General features: G+C 35.8%; 3 protein-coding genes across 4 annotated transcripts; 2 read left to right on the top strand and 1 right to left on the bottom strand.

Annotated features, from left to right (window-relative positions):
* The first annotated feature begins 28 nt into the window (after positions 1 to 28).
* LOC103853334 lies at positions 29 to 831 on the top strand. The gene has a single exon (XM_009130260.2). It carries the CDS (start codon positions 134 to 136, stop codon positions 686 to 688), a length of 555 nt encoding a protein of 184 aa, XP_009128508.1. The 5' UTR covers positions 29 to 133; the 3' UTR covers positions 689 to 831.
* On the bottom strand, positions 817 to 2,972 carry LOC103853472 (aluminum-activated malate transporter 10). The gene is made up of 6 exons (XM_033284790.1): positions 2,573 to 2,972; positions 2,336 to 2,473; positions 1,966 to 2,238; positions 1,760 to 1,884; positions 1,487 to 1,630; positions 817 to 1,407 (listed from the first exon to the last, which is right to left on the bottom strand). Exons 1-6 carry the CDS (start codon positions 2,910 to 2,912, stop codon positions 973 to 975), a joined length of 1,455 nt encoding a protein of 484 aa, XP_033140681.1. The 5' UTR covers positions 2,913 to 2,972; the 3' UTR covers positions 817 to 972.
* Positions 2,973 to 8,802: 5,830 nt separating this feature from the next.
* On the top strand, positions 8,803 to 20,910 carry LOC103853333 (putative receptor-like protein kinase At4g00960). 2 transcript variants are annotated; one of them, XM_009130259.3, is made up of 7 exons: positions 10,759 to 11,646; positions 11,787 to 11,909; positions 16,677 to 16,810; positions 16,908 to 17,118; positions 17,201 to 17,444; positions 17,530 to 17,680; positions 17,754 to 20,910. In XM_009130259.3, the coding sequence occupies exons 1-7, from the start codon at positions 10,809 to 10,811 to the stop codon at positions 18,063 to 18,065; spliced, it is 2,013 nt and encodes a 670-aa protein (XP_009128507.1). In that variant the 5' UTR covers positions 10,759 to 10,808; the 3' UTR covers positions 18,066 to 20,910. The 2 variants fall into 2 exon arrangements, with proteins under 2 accessions (XP_018512446.1, XP_009128507.1); XM_018656930.2 differs by lacking the exons at positions 10,759 to 11,646; positions 11,787 to 11,909; positions 16,677 to 16,810 and adding an exon at positions 8,803 to 8,829.
* The last annotated feature ends 1,234 nt before the right edge of the window (positions 20,911 to 22,144 follow it).

Below are 22,144 nucleotides of genomic sequence, written 5' to 3'. Positions count from 1 at the left end.
TGGGCAGTAATAAAACAATAGTACTGATATTCCATATTTTTATTCAACAAAATGCATATTATGGAAAACAAATATATGATAATGTTTGAAACATTCATTTCTCGTTCAGGTGGATAATATTGAAACGTCTTCCATGGAGACTCTCTCAGCATCCATTTCATCCTTGAACCTCCCTCCACTACCTCGTAGATCCTTCTCCGGCCGCTTTAAACCCACCGTCACCTCAACCTCGACAAATCTTTCAAAACCACCAACATCGTCTTCTCCATCTTCCTTCTCCCACCACAAAAACGTTACCTTCCCTAGAGGAATCTCGTTACCGCTTCCGAACGCAAAACCCTCGAGAGCTCCACCGCCACCATCTCCTCCTCAGATTCACGAGAAAGCGGCGTCGGGATTTGCTGCGGCGCTCGTTAGCGTTTGTCAATCGAAGAACTGTCTTGGTCGGACTCAAGAAGATGTCAGAAGGCTGATGGCGTTTCTTGTGGGAGAAGACAAGAAGAGGAACAATAACAAGGAGGGCTTAGTCAATGAAGTTGTTGAGAGAGGTAAGTTTGGTAAACACTTGAAGGGCTTGGTCAAGATGTTGGTTACAAGAGGCAAATCTGGGATTTTGTTTGATGTCTTATTGGAATTTGAGAGAATCTGTAATGAACTTGTTGTTACAAAACTTGTCTGGGTTACTTAACGAAACAACCAAAGATTGTAACTAAGATTACATCAACAAAGTCAAAGTTTACTTTTGTGTGTTTTATCTATAATCGCATTCTTGTTTTCTATGGTGACATTTGTTTTTGTTTCATTGTGGATGGACTCTTAAACGTTGTAATTGTTTAGTTCCATAACTTTCTTTTTTGGCCTTAAAAACCATGCCGAATAAACCTTCGGTTACAGAACAAAGCAAAGTCATATACTAATAGGTTTTTATATATACATGAAAACTCCGGTTTCAATGTGTAATATGAAAGTAATTTAGGAACTTAGTGGTGTTTGTTTAGCGTTGTTGCCTCCTGTTTTCTTCTTTGAATCTTGTTTGAAATCTGCAAGATTTGCCAGTTCATCCACTGCTTCGACGGTTGTTTGAATCCTAGCTGCGTTTTCGATCAACAGCGAAACCAAAGTGGCAACTGGAAGGATTTCATGTAGGCTCATCGCCATGGTTCTGTCTCCTTCCTCGTCCTTTTCAGATTTAACATCTTCTTCAGGTCTGTTGGTTTCTATGGGAACAGTTTTTAAGGTTTCATGAAGCTCTTGAACTGCTGAGTTCATATCAAACACCAGGTAATCCATCTTCGAAGATTTTCTCGTGTTCTTGATCATATCCGCTAACTCTCTCAAGATTTTTGAAGAAGCTGAGCTCAGACTCATACAAGCTTCTCCGAAATGATTCTTGACCTGGTCTGGTGCCTGTTGAAATCAAAACACATATAGGAGTATTAGTTTCACCACCTCTTAAACTTGATTCTTCAAAACAATGATAACTTACCTCTGTTTCATAGTTCGTGCAGATACTAAGATTCTCGAGGCAATAAGCACATCTCCTCATAGCAGCGCCTATCTTTACATATTGTTGCCATGGATGCCGGAAGTTAAAGCTTCCATGTGCAGGTTCCCATCTAGCTAGATTTGCCTGAGAGATTAAAAATATAAGAGCGCTATAAGAGGCTACAAAAATCAAAAAGCTAATTAATTTTACATCATCCCCAAAGATAAAATGTGTTAAAAGTAAAAAAATAAGAAAAAAAAAGGGTCAAGTTACCATGGCTTCCTCTGTTCCCTTAGAGTTAAGTACACATTTGAATCCTTGCAACTTCTTGTTAGTTTCTTCATCTTCATTCTCATTCGTTGAGACGTCCTTCTTCTTGAAGTACTCTGCTACACAGCCTGCAGTTTCTATGATAATTAGCTCAGATAGCTAATGCGCTTTCTTGTGTAACAAGTTTCTTTTTTTTCTTCTTTCCTTACCGTCTAATGAGTCAGCAAGTTTGACAAAATTACATTGAACAAGGCGGTTAAGCTGAGATCCTGCCCATATGGGACATAAGAAGACAGTAATGACAATGCAGATAGATGTTCCAATTGCAATAGTTGATGCTCTTTGCTGAGCCATATCAAACAGCTTATCTACTCGGTAACCTCCGACTGAGACTAGGCTAAATGTGAGGATAAAGATTATCGCTCCGTAGTCGAATCTGGATTTGAATGATGGAACAAACCGCGAGTAAGTAGCTGTGAAGGCTGCAAGAATCAAACCCATAAAAAGGAATTTAATAAAGATTATTTTACAAGGGAATAAAAGACTTAAATATTTTTTAGGGTTTCGATCATTACTTACCAAATAGGAAAACAGAGCATGCAGTCACAAAAATCTCAGCTTTTCCTGATCGAGTTGCAACCCAATGAACAGCAATGCCTAGTGTTCCAGCTAATATAGTTGCCACCACTCTGTTCACACATTTGGAGAATGTTGCTCCTGTTGTGCATGAAGGAGATACATATTCATATAGGTCAATATAATTTCACTCACCAAAAGAAAGTTGAAAACGTTTGATTTTGAGTTTTGTTTACTAACCAACAGTGGACTCAAAGACGACTACTACAGTCATGATAGCCCACATAGCATTTCCTCCAACTCCATCATACAAAGGTCTCATGTAATAGAATATTGAGACCAATGAAAGTGCTAGTCCTACTTTCAAACAGTGAACAACTTTTGCAGGATCATCTGCCCCAATCCTCCAAATGTTCCTCATAGACTTTGCGATTCGCTCCAGGATAACCTTCATTACAAAACCCTTTAGCCAAAGAAAGATCCTTTTACTAGGTCCATATGTTGGAACCAATCTCTCGGTTGTCCCATTGTCAACACTTATCCTCCACTCTAGCTTCCCTGCTTCTACCTTTGGCGCCATGTTACTAACCCCAACGACGAGATCAAAATAATGTTTTGGTCAAGAAATGTTTTGGTTTTGTTTGCTGAGCAATGCAGTTTATGGTGTTACATATATAGAGATCATAGGGGTACTCTTATATGTTATATGTATTACTATTTAACTTGTCAAAGCTTTTTAAATCATTTTAAGTGGTGAATTAATATATAATATATGTATTCTGCTAATATGTATTATACTCTCCCACTTGGAAATGCACAAAGATGGAGTGGCCTAACTGTAAAGTTATATGATCTCTTTATTTGTTCGAAAAAAAAAAGTTATATGATATCAGTATCTAATTTTGTGCTACTAAGTCGTCATCGCACAAGTACGTACAGTTGTTCACACCTTCGTACATCCATCCATTTCATTGCAACGTCTGCTCATGTTAGTTTCTAGATTTTGTTCATATTTGGTAGTACCGAAGTCCGTAGAAAATTTACTGTCACAAGTTATAGAAGTTTCAACTCACATACATCAATTGCGCACAGTCGAAGGTTTTACGTTATTTTTGTGATAAAATAATACATTAATGAAAATGAAAAGTTTATTTTATTATAGTTTCTCTTTTTTTTAAGATACAAAATAATAAAAAGTCTTAAAATAAGAGATTTAAGCATCAAACTTATCTATATTATTAAAACTGAAATACATTTTGTACTTTTGAAAACATAGATAGAATTATAGATGAGAATTGTTTGCAAACTTTGATAACATGATAAAAAAGAGTATATTGTCTTTTGAGAAATTGCCACAAATATCACATTAATAGTATCATTTTTCATGTTTACACTAACCACTTTTACCCCCACTTTTAATGAATGGTAAAAGACACTTATACTCCTAGGGTTAACTAATCTAGATTTAGAGTTTAGATCAGAGATGGGGTTTTTGAAATGTGATATTTAAGATTATAATAAATATATAAATAAATACTTAAATTTTTTTAATAAAAAAATGAAAAAATAGTTTCAAACATAATTTTTGATTTTCAAAAAGAAATTTCAAAAAAAAAATTTCAAAAAAAAAGTTCAAAAGAAAATTATAAAAAAGTTTGAATTTGAAAAAGTATAATTCGAAAACATAAAAAAATATATTTTTTTGAATTTTATTTTTTATTTAAATAATAATTTATTATATATAGAGAGAACAAGGGTATTCGAATCTTTTGCCACTTAATGAAGACAATATTTTTGAAAATGTCACTTTAGTAGTGGTAAAGATAAAAAGTGGTACAATAAAATTAAAAATGTAAAATAAATGGATTTTGCATATGGTTAGACGTTCGGTTTAGTTTGTTTTACTAATTATTTTTTTAATTTTAGTTTTAATCGGTGGAACATTATGTAGCCAAATACATAATTCAAAGACATGTTTTGTGAGTAAAATAATAACTTAAATCAAAATAATAAAAATATATTACATTTATTGTCACTTTTTCCACTCCATATAATTAGCCAAGCACATAGAAAGAGTCATTTTTATTAATTTATAAAATCAGTTAGGCATGAACATTGGCTATCCATTAGGTGCAGATTGTTCTTTTCGGATATCGTTTTTTTTAGTTTTGAAATAAGACCCCGTTTGAATATTATAAATTTATGTGTCAGTTTTGAGTTAGATCTTTAATTATGGGTCTGGATGAGTTTAGTTTGATGTATAGAAACCTAAAAATATATAAATAACAAATATATCTGAAACGGATTGGGATAGTTATACCAAAAATAATCATATTATCCGATTCGGTCTAGGTTTTTTAAATACAATTAGTTATATTATGACTCATCTAAAATATATAATATTAATTATAAAAAAATAAATATCAATGTATAAAAATATAAAAACCAATATCCGTGCATGTGTGTGGATCAATCTCTAGTAACAGTTGCAACCGTAAACCAAAACATCGAAATTCCATGAAGAAGGAAAAAAAAACTAGACGACATAAAAAGCAGAAGCCCTAGTCTTCCGATGACACTTTACAACACTAACCCTAATCTCTAGATGACATTTTTGAACTCGAATCCTAGTAAACGACCGACAATGGTTTTATCATAATTCCATGCATACACAAAAGTGTTAGATAAATAAAAAGCAGTTAAATCAAACAAATTAAATTACTATTACATGCTCTAGCCCTAGGCTACTAGCCACTAAACGGATATCAAAAATACATGCGTGCGTAAGCATATGCGTGTGTGTGTGCATTTACATGAACTGAATTACACATTTAATGTTGTTTTACACGAAAAGTGTATTGTCGTAAGCAAATAAAAGCCCTTCGCATATTCCGTTTGGTTGATTAAAGAATTCACCGTACCACGAGATTTTAATTCTTTGTTATTTGTTTTTTTCATGAATTACGTTTGTATTGATTTTATTAGTCCTTCCGTTTCATTTTAGTTGTGTTTTAGGTTTATGCATACAGATTAATAAAATATTTAATTTTGTATATTTCCAACATAAAAACATCATTCATACATCTAATCATATTTCAAACGATAGAAAAATAAATTAGAAAATATTATTAATAAATTTTGTATTGAAATTATAAAACTACATTTATATTGAAATGAATATTTTCTTTTGCAATGACAATTAAATTGAAAAGGAGGAAGTACTACATATCCACTAAGTAGTGGTCACAAAAGATACATGAAGTGGTGTGTTTGACTTATACTCCCTTTCAATAATTTTTTTTGTAACTGTACTGCCTTTCAGTATTGTACATATAAAAGTGCAATTCTTGGGAGGTACAATTAAATCAAACTAATTAAAAGAAAGGATTAGATAACCTAACTTTATTTTAGGTCTCTAAGTGAGCTCCAGATTATTAGAAACCTAATTTAAGTTCCCTATCAAAACATTATCTTCCCTAAGTGGACGTACTTATATATATTATCACTAGGCTAGATTTTTGTGTATATTTTTAAAAAATATTATATGTGTGGTCTATAAGTAATTAGAGGATAAAAAAATATTGTACATGCACTTAGCTACTCCGGGCTGCCCTATTGGTCTTGTGAAACACAACTATTCATGAAGTGCCCCTCAGCTTATCATATCACATTTTGTTGGTGATGTGATAAGAAGAGCGGTTTAACATTTTTGTCGTATTAAATTAATTTGTTTATAAATATATTATGTTGAGATTAGGTCACGATTGAAATAGAGTTGTTTGTTAAGATCTTATTGGTATATTCCGCTAAAAACAATCTAAAATCATCATCAAAGTTTCAAAAAAAAAAAAAATTCTAAAATCATTGGCATGCAAATCCTAATTGAAGAATAGACAGAATGCACTTCGTTCTGCATTCACAATATCAATGAACATACATACAGTATATATCTGAAATTCGTCGACAAACTATAAACACTAAACCTATTAAAGCACCGGCCGGAGATAGTTCTGCATGGGAGACGTAGAAATATATATACTGAATGTGATTAATCGACTAACTAAGCTCTTGCTTGTGTACTTGCGGTTTATTTCGGAATTCGCTGACACAGCATTTATAGTGGAACAAAGTAGCATATAATAAAGTCCTTTGTCATATCTATCTCGTTACCGCTATCTCTCATCTTAATTTAAGAATTTATGTTACTTTTAAAAAATCGATGATTTAAAACGGAATGTAAAGACGAGAGTAAAAATATGCATGTTTTCTTCTTCATTTATTGGTTTTCACTATTTTACTTGAATAAATCGTTTCTCCTTTAATTCCTTCACTAGTCTCATTTATTCTACCTAAGCTAGCTTATTTTTGGTAAATATTTACAATTAACAATTTTCAAATTTTGTAGAAATTTTTATAAGCATCCACATATATATATATATATATATCGATTAATTCAATCGATCTCATGAAAATGCATATAGTACTACTGAATGGATTGAATACCACACTGTCTGATTCGAATTTGAGATGTTTTCAGAATAATGTCAACAGTAGCTAGACGGTCTGTTACTAAACTACCATATAAACAGTATTGGCCGAAACCCAAACCCAAACTAGCTGAATAGCAACAATTTTGTTTCCATCATAAACCCAGATGGATTTACGTCTCTATATCTACACCGCAGTAAAAGTATATCAATCAGTTTATGTCTCACATTTGAAATATATTAACCATGTACTTGCTTGTTTTCGATATATTTTGACTCGCATCTGCTATGCACAGCAGCGGCCCTGAGTACAAGCTATAGATTCATGTGCTTCCGGCCATTTTTAAATATGCAATATTTCGGCTTTCAAATTGTAAAAATCTTTGGTATCATAGTTGGTTTATTGTTGGTTTAAATGTATTATGTGTGGTATGTTCGGCTCTCATTCATGCATTTCTATTTTTATTATTTCAGTTACTAAATGATAGACCTAGAATTTTTTTCGCTTACATCCTTTATTTTTACGGGCCGAGCCTCGCTATGCAGCGGGTGTAATGGGGTTAGTTCTTTTCTATTTCGTGGTTAATGGTGATTCAATTTCTCTGCACTAGCCAGACTAGGATCAATGAGAAATTATCACGTCAGGTCGGATGCATATCATTTTGATAAATTGTATAGACGGACACGTAATTGGTATGAATCTTTATTGGGCATATCAAACAAAATGGGCCTATAAAGTATCATTGATAGTACAGAAAGCTCTCAAGGCAGTTAGGCTTTTAGATCATTTCCAAAGAGATTTTTTATTTTTTAAGTTTGCAAAACTGTATATTTGAAGTGTCAAAGTGTTTTTTTTTTTCAAAATCAAAAATTAAAACTAAACTTCAAAATTATTTGTAATTTACACTATAGTCTTTATATTTTTTCATAATTAATGTAAATCCATTAAAATTATAAAGAATTAGCACAAATATAAAATACTACTGCAATATTAATTAATAATATTTTACAGTAAAATATGAAATCATAAATAAAAATACATAATTAAATATTATAATACAAGCAAAATAACACATTATTCCATAAAATAATTTCTGTAATATTTTATGAAATAATATGGTATTTTACTTGTAGTTTAATAATTAATTTATGTAATATTTCCAGCTACACAAAATTTGTTAGGAAAATATGTTGGAGGTTCCAGAGCAAATTTACCAGACTATCATTGTTGTTGTAATATTTAACATGTGTAATAATTGTGTCTTCATGTACCTTTTTAAAAGATTTTATGAAGTTTCTTTTCTGATATTTTTGTTGTCTAGTTCTAGTTTTTAAATATTATAAATCTTATTTTAAAAATATTATGTAAGTTTAGGTGTAAAACTTGAATTTAAGAAAAAAAATATGAAAATTTATGAGATATAAAATTATAAGGATTAAAAAATAAACTGAAAAGTACTTACGCATTATAAATGTGATGTGCAATTAATGATAAAGACCAAAATACAAATAAATAGATGAAATTTCAAATTTAAAGTTTTGATATTCTAATTTGGAGAGAAAAATGTCTATATTTAAAATTATAGAGTTTCTTTTGGAGATGTTCTTAGCTGGGGTGTTTATTAAAACGACATCGTATGGCTTCACTTGGATGAATCCGCTTATATTCTTTTATTTGTTTTTTTTTTTTTTTGAAAAAGACTTGATATTCTTGAGTCAATTCGGCTAAAAACCATAAAGAAATTGTATATTAGCAAAATGCATACAACAATATAAGTTAATAGAGTATTGTAACTACATGTCTGCATGACATGAGACATTATCTTTGTAGCCTCGAATAACTTTGTTTGGCATAAGAAAAGATAAGTTGTTTCGAGGAATATATGTGACAATAGATCTTGTGATCTTGTGGGAATTGTTTAAAATTTCACTTAAACCATAAGAGTAGCAACTAATGACTTCTCTCCTGGGAACCAGCTTGGAGAAGGTGGCTTTGGTGCAGTTTATAAGGTAACTAGATTAATTTGTTTCTTATGCTATGATCATGAACGCACTTTCTTGATCATTCATCATTCTCTTAAAATGATCATTAATTAGAGTGTTATTGATTCTGGAGAAGAGAAGCTGTGAAAAAATTGTCACTGGAATCCAGACAAGGAGACCATGAGTTCATAAACGAAGTATCATTAGTTGCGAAACTTCAACATCGGAATCTTGTTAGGCTTTTAGGTTTCTGCTTGGATGGACAAGAGCGACTACTCATCTATGAGTTCTTCAAGAACACAAGCCTTGACAATTACATATTTGGTATCTTTAGATCTACTAAATATATAGCATCTCTCGATCTCTAGGTGGTTGATCCAAATCTTTTTTATTTTCTAAAATTCAAATAGGAGAACAATCTTAGAGTGGGAAACACGTTATCAGATAATCGTAGCTGTTTCTCGAGGTCTTCTTTATCTCCATGAAGATTCACGTTTCAAAATTATTTATAGAGACGTTAAAGCAAACAATGTTCTATTGGATGATGCAATGTATCCAAAGATTGCAGATTTTGGAATGGCTAAATTGTTTGATACAGAATAACCAAGTCTGACTAGGTTTACAAACGGAGTTGCAGGAACCTAGTAATCTGCCCCAAAAATAATCATTTAACCTCTATCAGTTCTGCGAAAGAAACCAAAATGTTATTTGGTCGTTGCAGCGGTTACATGGCTCCAGAGTATGCGATGAAGGGGCAGTTCTCAGTGAAAACTGATGTATATAGCTTCTGCGTACTAGTCCTTGAGATCATTTCAGGCAAGAAAAACAATTGGTCTCCAGGATAAGCAAGCTCATTGTTCCTCCCTAGCTATGTAAGTAAATGAAAAAAGAACTTTGGGATTCTAGTTCTGGAATCTTGATTTAATTTCAACTTTTATTTTGGTTGATAGGTATGGAAGAGCTGGAGAGAAGGGGAAGTGTTAAACATCGTGGACTCACGTTGGTTTGTTATGCGTTCAGGAGAAAGCAGAGAGTAGACCAACGGTGGCTTCTGTTCTTGTCATGTTCAATGCAGCTTCTTTCACTTTACCGAGACCCTTGCAACCTGCTTTTTACTTAGAAGATAGAGAATCAAGAGAAGACCACATACTTGTTGCACCAACAATGACTTGGAATGAAGTTACAATTACTGAGTTAGATCCTCGTTAATTCGTATGCAAAGAGTTTAAAAGTTAACTTGAATGTATCTTTATGATCACTTGGGTGTTCTTGATTCTGAAGAAGAGATAGCTGGGAAAACATTATCAATAAATCAGGACAGTGAGAAAGGGATTTCATCATTACGATCTTGTTAGGCATTTAGGTTTCTGCATGTATAATGGACCAAGAACGACGACTCTTTTATGAGTTCTTCAAGAACACAAGCCTTGACTAACATAGTAACATATGATCCATATACATATCATTTCTATGTCTACTTATTTGATTACTGAAGAAGAAACATCCTTATTTCGAGCCAGCTGGTTAAAGAAAGTGTATATTAAGGTTCGGACTTATATTGATCTGATATGTTATTTGTATACGAAACTTTTCGTAGTCAATGGTGGTGAGGAGGCTGCCAATGATGTAAGTAGGAGAAACGTCAAAGCAAGTGAAAGACAAAGAGAAAAGGATTCGTAAGAAGTGGCTGCTAAGAAGGGTTGTAACCCAACGTATGTATTACGTTCATTGTCTACAATATCATATCTATTCAACGTAAGGACAACGTTCAAATTTTACAATATCAATGTATGGATAACGTTCGGTTTCTAGTCCGTTTTATCAAATCTTTGCTTTAAACTTAAAGACATGTCACATCATATCAAATGTAATTTTCATATAGACCCCTAGATTGGTCTTGCATGAAACTGACAGTTGGAGAAACTTATTTTTTTTTGTTACATTTTCCTTTTTAGGAAGAACCGGGAAGAAACTAAACATTTGGAATCAGAACGTCTAGTTTTGCCATGACAGGTTCTTGTTCTTCGTCTCCACCACAACATTTCTTCTTCTTCTTCTTCTTCTTCTTGTTCGTCCCTTTTCTAAGCTTAGCACAACAAACTGTGGATATAAACAGTTCTAACTGGGATATTCCTCCGAAGTCACTATGTCGATCCCAACAAGGCAACTTCTTACATTCCGAATTCTTCCACAACCTTAAACGTCTTGTCTCTTCAATCCAATCTCTCCGTTCCAACACCTACAACTTCTACAACCTCTCCATCGGAACAAACTCAGATAAAGATAAAGTCGAAGCCATGGGGCTATGCAACAGAGTACTCAGTCGAGTAGATTGTCTCAACTGTATCTCCCATGCTGCACAGATTCTAACCACAAGCCACTGTCCACGTAGCAGAGAAGCTCACATACGTACCTCAAAATGTATGTTTCGTTACTCGGACAAGCCCATTTTTGGGAAACTCAAAACGTTCCCTACCATGGAGGCTGTGAACCCAAACAACGCTACTGCAAACCGAACCGATTTTATTCGAATGCAGAGCAAGTTACTTAACCATCTCATACTCCAAGCTGCAAGAGGTGACTCTAAGAGGAAGTATGCTCAAGGAGATGGTCCTGCTCCTCCACCTTACACCAGATTCTACGCCACCACGCAGTGCACGCCTGATTTGTCTCATAAAGATTGCAACCGATGTCTCCTTTATGGTCTTCAGAACGCGACGGAAGGGAGAATTGGGATCAGATGGTTTTGTCCGAGTTGTAATTTTCAGATTGAGAGTGACCTGAGATTCTTCCTTTTAGATTTTGAGTATGAGCCTGATGGCCCTGATCGATCAACAATAACAGGTAAAACATATTTAACAGATTATTATTTTAATTATATAAAAAAGCAAAGAACAGAGTACTATGCATCAGTTACTCTGTTACACCTGTGCATTCGCTACTAAGAGTTTGTTGGTTCTAACAGTTTTTTTTTCTCTGGGCAGGAATAAGCAAAACCAAAAGTATTATTGCGACAGTGGGCTCAGTTGTTGGTTTAGTCATAATCATAATATGTATTTACTTCTTATTGACAAGGGATAGAAGAAAAGAAAAACAAAGTCTTGAAGGTGGGGTTCTGGTCAAAATGAAATACTTAGGTGCAATTATTTTCTATGAGAGTTTTATATAACTTTTGTTAGAATATACACACAATCCCCTTGATTGAGCTAGTATTATTATCTCTGTAAAGGCTGTATATTTACTTTCCATGTTCTCTATCGATGACGTTGTATATAAGTCTATGACTGCAATATCAATAGAATCATCTTCCATATTCAACATGGTATCAGAGCAATGATTCTCTGACCTAAATATTTTTTTTTTTTAGGTTTTTTTTTTCACTGCCTCCACCCCTTCTCTTCTCATCGTCTTCTTCCTTTCGTTTCTAAAACCTCTGTTCTCTGTTTCTGTCTGATTTGAATTCAACCATGACTACCTCAAGTCCAGCTTCTGTTGAACAAACCTCCGTGTTTAATGTTCAGAATCCCCAAAGCACGTTGCTTTCGGTGAATATGTCGAGTGTGACGAAACTCACCAACGTGAACTATCTCATGTGGAGTAAGCAAGTTACTGCATTACTCGAAGGTCACGAGCTGCATACCTTCCTTGGCGAATCCGATCAGGTTCCTCCCACGACAATCACCGTCGATGGACAACTCATCGTGAATCCTGCGTTTGCGGCCTGGCGTCGCCAAGATCGTCTTCTGTTCAGTGCCATGATCGGAGCCATCTCCCTTCCAGTTCAGTCGATCGTCTCAAGTGCCACTACGTCAGCTGAGATCTGGAGTCTTCTCGCCACAGCCTTTGGAAATCCTACTCGAGGTCATATCCGACAGCTCAAACATCAGATCAAGAGTTGCACCAAGGGTACCAAGACCATCTCAGAGTATCTACGCACCATCAAAGCAAAAGCTGATGACTTAGCACTTCTTGGGAAACCAATGGATCCCGAAGATCTTACCGAACAGATCCTTGCTGGACTCGGAGACGAGTATAAACCTGAAATTGATGCAGTCAATGGCAGAGACCAACCAATCTCTTACACTGAACTCCATGAACGTTTGCTTAACCGTGAAGCTATGATCTTGTGTGCGGATTCTTCTCAGCCCACTCCCATTGTCGCTAATGCTGCTGATACTCGGTCGTGGAGGCCTAACAACAACCAGCAAGGTCGCGGAAACTCACAATACCGGTCCAACAACAACAACACTCGTGGTGGTCATCACTACAACAACAATCAACAGCGTGGTGGTAGAGGACAATATCATGGGAGATGCCAAGCGTGTGGTATACATGGTCACAGTGCGAAGTTCTGTCCTGAGTTCCGCATGGTTCGTGGTTCTCAGTCCTCTCAGTCGTGGCAACAACCACCATACCAACAGCAGTGGCAATCAGGACCACAATCATGGCAGCCGAGAGCCAATCCAGCGATGTTCTCCGACTCATCCACTTGGCTACTTGACTCAGGTGCCTCCCACCACATGACATCAGACCTTAGCAACCTCTCTCTCCATACGCCATACAATGGAGGTGACGATGTGATGCTTGGAGACGGCTCGGGTCTCCAGATATCACACACCGGTTCTTTCTCTGTTCCCACATACTCTCGTCCTTTCTTTATTAATAACGTCTTATGTGTTCCCTCTCTTGCTAAGAACCTTATATCTGTTTTTCAATTATGTAAGGCTAATGGTGTTTCTGTTACATTTACACCAACTTACTATCAGGTGAGAGACCTTCAAACGGGGAGCCTTCGACTGGAAGGCAAGCCTAAAGACGGCACATACGAGTGGCCAACTCCGCGTTCTTCTCCACGCCCATCTCTTGCTTTTGCTTCCACCACAAAAACCACTATCTCAGATTGGCACTCTCGCTTAGGCCATCCTGCTTTTCCTATTTTAAAACACATTATTTCAACTTTTGATTTACCAGTTTCATCGAATGTTTTATTAGACAAGCCTTGTCATGCTTGTTCGATCAATAAGATGCATAAGTTGCCCTTTTCTACTTCAACCTTGCAATCCAAGCATCCTCTTGATATTATTTTCTCTGATGTTTGGACCTCACCAACGATTTCAGTAGACGGTTTTAAGTACTATGTCTTATTTGTCGATCATTTTACTAGATATATGTGGCTTTATCCCTTGAAGAAAAAATCTCAAGTCTTTGAAGTGTTTACTCGATTTCGTTCTTTGGTAGAAAACCAGTTTCAGTTTAAAATCAAGACTCTGTACTCTGATAATGGTGGTGAGTACATTGGTCTTTCGAATTTTTTAGCTACTCACGGTATTTCACATTTTACTACTCCACCTCACACACCTGAGCACAATGGACTAGCTGAGAGACGCCACCGACACATAGTCGAGACTGGCTTATCTCTTATGTCCCATGCTTCCATGCCTAGATCATATTGGCCCTTTTCATTCGCAGCAGCGGTTTACCTAATTAACCGTATGCCAACACCAGTTCTTCAGCTCAAATCACCTTTTCAAAAATTGTTTTCTCGTGATCCAAATCTTCAGAAACTCAAAGTGTTTGGCTGTCTTTGTTTTCCCTGGCTGAGACCTTATACATCTAACAAACTTGATGATCGATCTACTCCTTGTGTTTTTCTAGGTTATTCTATCACGCAAAGTGCATACTTCTGTCTTGATCGGACCACATCTAGGATTTATACTTCTCGTCATGTTGTATTCCATGAAACTGTCTTTCCTTTTAGTGTTGCAGGAACACTCACAGGGTCTCAGTCTACTCCCACTGAGGATATATCAGCTCCAACTTCAACAGTTTCTCCAGCGATGATTTATCAACAAGGCCAAGCGCCATCTCCACCTGCCGTACCTCCAGCAGCTCCTGCCGCACCTGCAGCATCTCCACCTGCAGCACCTTCCGTAGTGACCACGGCCCCTGCAGCATCTGCACCAGCTCCTGGAGCTCAAGGCGATACCGTCCCAGTCACGACAATGCCTCCCCCTACGTCTACTGAACAAGCAATACCACAACAATCATCGGCTCCACCACCACAGCCAACAAGAACGAGCACCAGGAACCGCAGACCGGTTCAGAAACTCAATCTCCACACCACAGTCCAACATCCAACAGAAACTATACCCAAATCTGTTGCTGAAGCTCTCAAAGACCCTCGTTGGAGAGCTGCAATGCAAGCTGAGATTGATTCTTTATTTCGCAATAAAACTTATACTTTGGTTACTCCTGATATTGCCTCAAACATTGTTGGTTGCAGGTGGATCTTCACAATTAAAAGACTACCTAATGGAGCTGTAGACAGATTCAAAGCTAGACTTGTTGCAAAGGGTTTCCATCAACGTCCGGGCATTGACTTTCATGACACCTTTAGTCCAGTAGTAAAGCCAGCAACCATCAGACAAGTCCTTAGTGTTGCTGTCTCACGTCACTGGTCACTGAGACAACTCGACGTTAACAATGCGTTCTTGCAAGGGCGTCTTGACGATGATGTGTTTATGGCTCAACCCCCTGGTTTCCAAGACCCATCTCACCCTACAGCCGTTTGCAAGCTCCACAAGGCAATATATGGTCTCAAGCAAGCTCCTAGGGCCTGGTACAATGAGCTCAAAACGTTTCTTCTTCAGTCCGGGTTCAGAAATTCATTAGCAGATGCTTCTCTCTTCGTCTACAATCACAACAACATACTCCTCTACATGCTGGTTTACGTAGATGATCTTATCATCACTGGAAGCAACACTGCTTACCTCAATAGCTTCATCCAATCTCTCTCAACTCGTTTCTCTCTTAAAGATTTTGGAGATTTGTCTTATTTTTTGGGCATGGAAGTTCAACGTACATCCAAAGGTCTTTATCTAACTCAAACTCGTTACATTGCAGATCTTCTTCATAAAACAAAGATGTCTGACGCTAAACCTATGCCAACACCCATGTGCCCGTCCACAACACTCACGCTTCAGAGTGGTGATCCACTTCCTTCAGGAACAGAGTACCGTGCGGTTATTGGAAGCCTCCAATACCTCTCTCTCACAAGACCGGACATTGCCTTCTCTGTCAACAAGCTTTCTCAATTTATGCATCTCCCTCGAACTGATCATTGGACTGCTGCAAAACGAATACTACGTTACTTGGCTGGCACGCTTCACCAAGGAATCTTCTTCTCCGCTCACAACACACCATCTCTCCATGCATTCACTGATGCGGACTGGGCAGGCAACAGAGACGACTACACCTCCACTGGAGCATACATTGTCTACTTTGGCAAACATCCTATTGCGTGGTCCTCTAAGAAACAAACAGGCGTTGCTCGTTCATCAACCGAAGCTGAATACCGATCAATAGCCTCCACCACTGCAGAAGTGTGCTGGCTTCTATCTCTTCTGCGTGAACTCGGGATCAAGGTCACAACAACACCAACGATCTACTCAGACAACAAAGGAGCAACCTACTTAAGTGCTAATCCAGTCTTTCACTCCAGGATGAAACACTTGGCTCTAGACTACCATTTTGTTCGTGAACAAGTTCAGTCAGGGATGGTTAGAGTCACACATGTTTCCTCTCAAGACCAGCTGGCCGATATCATGACAAAACCTCTCTCCCGTGCCCACTTTCAGAGTATGAGTATCAAGATTGGAATCACTAAGAGTGTTCCATCTTGAGGGGGCATGTTAGAATATACACACAATCCCCTTGATTGAGCTAGTATTATTATCTCTGTAAAGGCTGTATATTTACTTTCCATGTTCTCTATCGATGACGTTGTATATAAGTCTATGACTGCAATATCAATAGAATCATCTTCCATATTCAACAACTTTAACACCCTTCGGGTTTTATTGTTTGTTGATCAGGAAAAGATGTCAAAGACAGTAAGATTAAAGATGCACAATTATTTCAAATGGACATTGATACCATAAGACTAGCAACTAATGACTTCTCTCCTAACAATCACCTTGGAGAAGGTGGCTTTGGTGCAGTTTATAAGGTGATTCATTGATTGATTTTATAACTTAATGTTATGATCATAATTACACAGTTTTGATGATTAAATCTCTCTTACATGTTCTTCAAAAACCAACCAGGGTGTTCTTGTTTCTGGGGAAGCGGTGGCTGTGAAAAGATTGTCAATGAAATCAGGACAAGGAGACAATGAGTTCATAAACGAAGTCTCATTGGTCGCAAAACTTCAACATAGGAACCTTGTTACGCTTTTAGGTTTCTGCTTAGATGGAGAAGAACGACTTCTCATCTATGAGTTCTTCAAGAACACAAGCCTCGAGCATTATATATTTGGTAGGTACCTTAAAAATTAAACACAAGCATCTCTATCTTTAACTAAATATTATAATGAATGAATCAAATTTTTATTTCTCAGATTCTAATAGGAGAATAATCCTGGAGTGGGAAACGCGTAAGAGAATAATCTTAGGTGTTGCTCGAGGTCTTCTTTACCTCCACGAAGATTCTCGTATCAAAATTATTCATAGAGATCTTAAAGCAAGCAATGTTCTATTGGACGATGAAATGTATCCGAAAATCGCGGATTTTGGAACGGCTAAGTTGTTTGATACAGATCAAACAAATCAGATCAAGTTTACAAGCAAAGTTTCAGGAACCTAGTAAGCTGCCGAAAACAAAAGTGCCCTTCTAGTTCTATCAATTCCGTGAAAGAACATAAAACCTAAGGTTATTTGGTTGTTGCAGCGGTTACATGGCTCCAGAGTATGCGATGAACGGGCAGTTCTCAGTGAAAACTGATGTATTTAGCTTCGGTGTACTAGTTCTTGAGATCATTACAGGAAAGAAACACAACTGGTCTCCAGAAGAAGAAACCTCACTGTTCCTCCTTAGCTATGTAAGTAAAACCCTAAAGTTATTTTTTTATTTTTGGATTCAACTTCAACCCTTAATTTATGTTATATGTGTAGGTATGGAAATGCTGGAGAGAAGGGAAAGTGTTAAACATTGTGGATCCAACTCTGATTGAAACAAAAGGTCTAAGTGATGAGATCATGAAATGCATTCACATTGGTCTGTTGTGTGTTCAGGAGAATGCAGAGAGTAGACCAACAATGGCTTATGTTGTTGTAATGCTGAGTGCGAGCTCTTTCGCGTTACCGAGACCCTCACAACCTGGTTTTTGCCCACTTGATGGAGAATCATCATCATCAAGAGGCAATCACACAAGTAGTATTCCGTCTTTCAATAGTGTTTCAATCACTCAGTTAGTTCCTCGTTAATCCGTGTGTAATTGTATTGCTTTAAAATCTACTTCAGCATGATCATTGCTGAATCCAGTTGATGAACAAAACTTGTTGATAGTGTTGTAAACGAAGAAAATTTCAATGGCTTAGTGGTAACTGCCCTATATTTATGTCATACTAACCCGGGATTCGATCTTTTCCTTCGCATTGTTTTAACCGAGGCTTCTAGCTCTAGTGGTAAAAGGCTTACAACTGTGAGTATTAAGCGGAATGTTTCTCTGCCTGATTGGAGCAGCTTGTTCCTGCTGTTCCTGCTGATGTTGTGCAGCGAGTATATCAGCTTGTTGAGAAGCTTCATGCTGAGCTTGGATGGTCTGTTGCATCTGAAGCATCTGTTGCAAATCAGAAGCAAGTTTCTCTGGATTTCCGTAGTCGCCCATTGTGGCATTAGTCAGCTTTGGTTGTTGACGGTTTATTCTTTCTAACCTTGTTAGCTCCTGGTTACTAAGTGTAACTAATTCTCTTTGTGCGTTTCTCCGAGTATGTCTACTGGTCATGCACATGGATCATTAGCTGCAGGAAAAAAAGTAAAGCAAGTTAGAGGTTTTAGACTGAATATATAACCGAAAAATAAAGGTAAAAAGCTGGTCTCTGTCGCAATGGCGCAAAAACTTGATACACTAAAATTGTGTCTTTTCTACTGCAAGGTAATAATGTAAATGTAGTATTTTGAGATTCAATTTCAGAGGACCAATTTACACTTTATCTTATTGGATCAATACTTAGCTAAAAAAATGATGGGGTTTTGAGTTTAATGTAACGTGAGAAACAAGTAAAAAAATTTAGATGTTGAATTCAGATTTAAAAAAAAAACAGCTTAGGGTTACTTCATTGGGTGTTAATACTTGTGAACCAAACAATTATTCAAGCATAGTTAAGCGCAAGTCTAGAAATCGGATCAGTCAAGGTAGAACGGCTCACTGTCGTGGAACTCTCCCCTTTGCAAGTCGATCTTAATGTCTAAACTCCCGCTTGGATCAAGATGCGACAACAAGCAGTAGATTTAAAGCCGATAGGTTCACCAAATACCCTAATATCTACTTTTGCTGATTAGAGATGCAAAGCTCGTTCACATCATGTCAAATTATATATTACACAGATAATGAACAGATGACTACTAGATTCATACATTAAATAATCAGATTAATGCAAGCAGTAAGAATGAATATGAATGAAGACAAATGATTGATTCACTTCTCTATATTCAGCTCAAGAAATCAACACCCTAGAACCCTAGACAAGCTAGCATACTACTCATCTATATCACAAGAGACCAAAGACATGATTTCTAAATAATACTTTATATAAAATAAAATACAAACAAGAGGGTTCAGGATAATCTTCTCTAGGCGAGAGAGATGGAGTCTTCTCCCTAACAAGTAGAAAATCGCCAAGTACAAAACTCTAGGGTCTGGTTTCTTGTGTAAAAATAGCGTAGAAAAACAAAGAGAAAAAAAGAAAAAGAAGATCTGTGGAAGCCACAAGCGGCTAGGAGAAAAATATGGGATGATTAGGGAAAATCCCAAAATATTATAAGTTTCAATAAAAATCTCTGCCTCGGGAACAAACACTCATGTTGCTCTGCACGCTCGGGAACAGCCTGCAAGGTTTCTCCACTCGTGAAAATCTTCAATTCGAGTTTTTTTTACTCTTTTGCTCTAGATGATCGTAGTTCCCTCATATGCAATTCCAGACACGTAATGACTCGAAAAAGACTAGAAAGACTCAATAACGATATGAAAACCAATTAGAAAACATATATACAAGATGTCAAAAACACCATATATCACTAGCATCTCGCCGAACCTTGGAATCTCCTCTCCCCCTTTTTCTTTCTTTCCTCTCGGCATCTAAGCTCATCTGATGGCTCTTACGGTTCTGCGTGGTTCAACGGAGGAGCATGTCTCCTTCGTCGTCGTTTCAGCTAGATCCATGGTCTGGTGGATTTGTAGGAAATCCCGAGGTTCTGGTGGTTTGTCAGAGTTAATGGCTTTCCTCGCTCGCTACTTGAGGACGGTGTAGAGGTGGCCGGAGACTTCACTAGTTATCCATCGCGCGTGAGGGTTTTTACCGGAAGTTGAGAGGGAGTTTGTCTATGGTTAATCCGACGTGAGCTCTTATTTTGGCCATCCATTGTGGGGATGTGTGCGACTCCAGAACTTGTGCGACAAATAGGTACTAATTAGGTTACGACGGTTAGGGTTTTTGGTTTCTTTGGGGTTTCGGCGTATGTGGCTGCGGGATGCTTCCGAAGGCGGTGAACATTGAAGATACATCGTCGACGGAACCTACGGGCTGCGGCTGGACTTGGACACCCCATTCTCGGTAAAGTTTCAGATAATCGGATTAAGTAGCTGCAAGTGTTCAGTCGGGGTTGGGAGGTTTCGACTTCCTATATATATATCTTCTTCCCATGCCTCATTTTCTTCTTTGCTTTAGATCTAGTTATGTCTTGCTTAACTTAGAAAAGTTGTTTTCCGGTGTATCCTAATTTGGTGGTTTAAGATTCTCATTTTCACAGGGCTGATATATATATATTACTAGGTGAATTTTCCGTGTTTATGCATAGAGAAAAATATTTTTAAAATAAATATATTATTACCTATTAATATATTATTTTTAATTTAAATAATGAGAAATACTCTAGGATAACACTAAAAAGTTTCTATCACAAATATAGACTCTAAGAATCAAAATGACTAAAATGTTTCATTAAATAGGTAAATATACACTTATATCCCTATGGTTAACTAATCCAAACCTTAGGGTTTAGAGTTAAGGGGTGGAGATTTGGGTTTGAGGTTTAAAATTATATAAAATAGAAAATAAATATTAAAAATTTGAAAATAAATATTAAAAATTGAAAATAAAAATTTTAAAAATAGTTTCAAAAAGTATTTTCAAATTACAAAAAGAAAATTTGAAGAAAAAAATAAAAAAAAAATTCAAAAAAAAAATTTATAAAAAAGTTCGAATTTGAAAACATATAATCTAAAACTATAAAAATTTTTTTTTTTTAATTTCTTTTATTTTTTATATATCTAGGGTATTTGTGTCATTTTAGCTATTAAATGAAATATTTTGGTCATTTTCTTTCTTGTAGTCTATTTTTTTTACCAAAACTTGAAAATAGTCTATTTATGAGAATTGCCCTTAAATAATTTAATAATTTAATGTATAATTTATATTGGGCAATTCTCATAAATAGACTATTTTCAAGTTTGGTCACAAAAGTAGACCACAAGGAGGAAAATGACCAAAATGTTTCATTTAATAGGTAAAAAGACCCGAGTACCCTAGATATATAAAAAATAGAAAAAATTAAAAAAAAACAAAAGAAATTAAAAAAATTTATAGTTTTAGATTATATGTTTTCAAATTCGAACTTTTTATAATTTTTTTTTTCAAATTTTTATTTTTAATTTTTTTCAAATTTTTTTTGTAATTCGAAAATACTTTTGAAACTATTTTTAAATTTTTTTAATATTTATTTTTTATTTTATAAAATTTTAAACCTCAATTCCAAATCCCCACCTCTTAACTCTAAACTCTAAAGTTTGGATTAGTTAACACTAGGAGTATAAATGTATATTTACCTTTTTAATGAAATATTTTAGTCATTTTGATTCTTAGAGTCTATATTTGTGACCAAAGCTTTTTTAATACTATCTTTGGGTATTTCCCATTTATATTAATAACATTATTATTTTGAATTAGACATGTGATTTTGTATATATAATATCTAGTCAGTTGTTACTTGGGTATATTAGATTTGTATATACTTATATGAATCAACCTTAACATGTGTGGTTTATATACACAAATAATTGCATAATTTGCAGAAATTGAAAGGTAAATTACTGAAGATTTTACTACTAAAACCGAAACTAATTTTTAATTGACTAAGAATACACATAAGAAATAATAATATTATAGAGTATTAAAAAAATAAAACAAAAGGTTTTTAAGGCCTCACTGTTGGGCCTTCCGAAGGTCATTTTGTATTATAAAGGTAATGGCGTGCAAAAACACCGTGCCGTTTTACTACATCAGCC

The sequence above is a fragment of the Brassica rapa genome, chromosome A02 (genome assembly GCF_000309985.2).
Source record: "Brassica rapa cultivar Chiifu-401-42 chromosome A02, CAAS_Brap_v3.01, whole genome shotgun sequence".
Taxonomy (NCBI): domain Eukaryota; kingdom Viridiplantae; phylum Streptophyta; class Magnoliopsida; order Brassicales; family Brassicaceae; genus Brassica; species Brassica rapa.
Note: the sequence above shows the minus strand (reverse complement) of the source record. Positions and strands in the feature narration are given on the sequence as shown.

Coding starts and splice junctions, on each gene's coding strand:
- LOC103853472 (XM_033284790.1), bottom strand. CDS start 2,912: ATGGCGCCAAAGGTAGAAGCAGGGAAGCTAGAGTGGAGGATAAGTGTT. Junction 2,474..2,572: donor CGTCTTTGAGTCCACTGTTG/GTTAGTAAACAA, acceptor CATGCACAACAG/GAGCAACATTCTCCAAATGT. Junction 1,408..1,486: donor GCACGAACTATGAAACAGAG/GTAAGTTATCAT, acceptor TGATTTCAACAG/GCACCAGACCAGGTCAAGAA.
- LOC103853333 (XM_009130259.3), top strand. CDS start 10,809: ATGACAGGTTCTTGTTCTTCGTCTCCACCACAACATTTCTTCTTCTTC. Junction 11,910..16,676: donor AGAAAAACAAAGTCTTGAAG/GTGGGGTTCTGG, acceptor TTTGTTGATCAG/GAAAAGATGTCAAAGACAGT. Junction 16,811..16,907: donor GCTTTGGTGCAGTTTATAAG/GTGATTCATTGA, acceptor AAAACCAACCAG/GGTGTTCTTGTTTCTGGGGA.
- LOC103853334 (XM_009130260.2), top strand. CDS start 134: ATGGAGACTCTCTCAGCATCCATTTCATCCTTGAACCTCCCTCCACTA.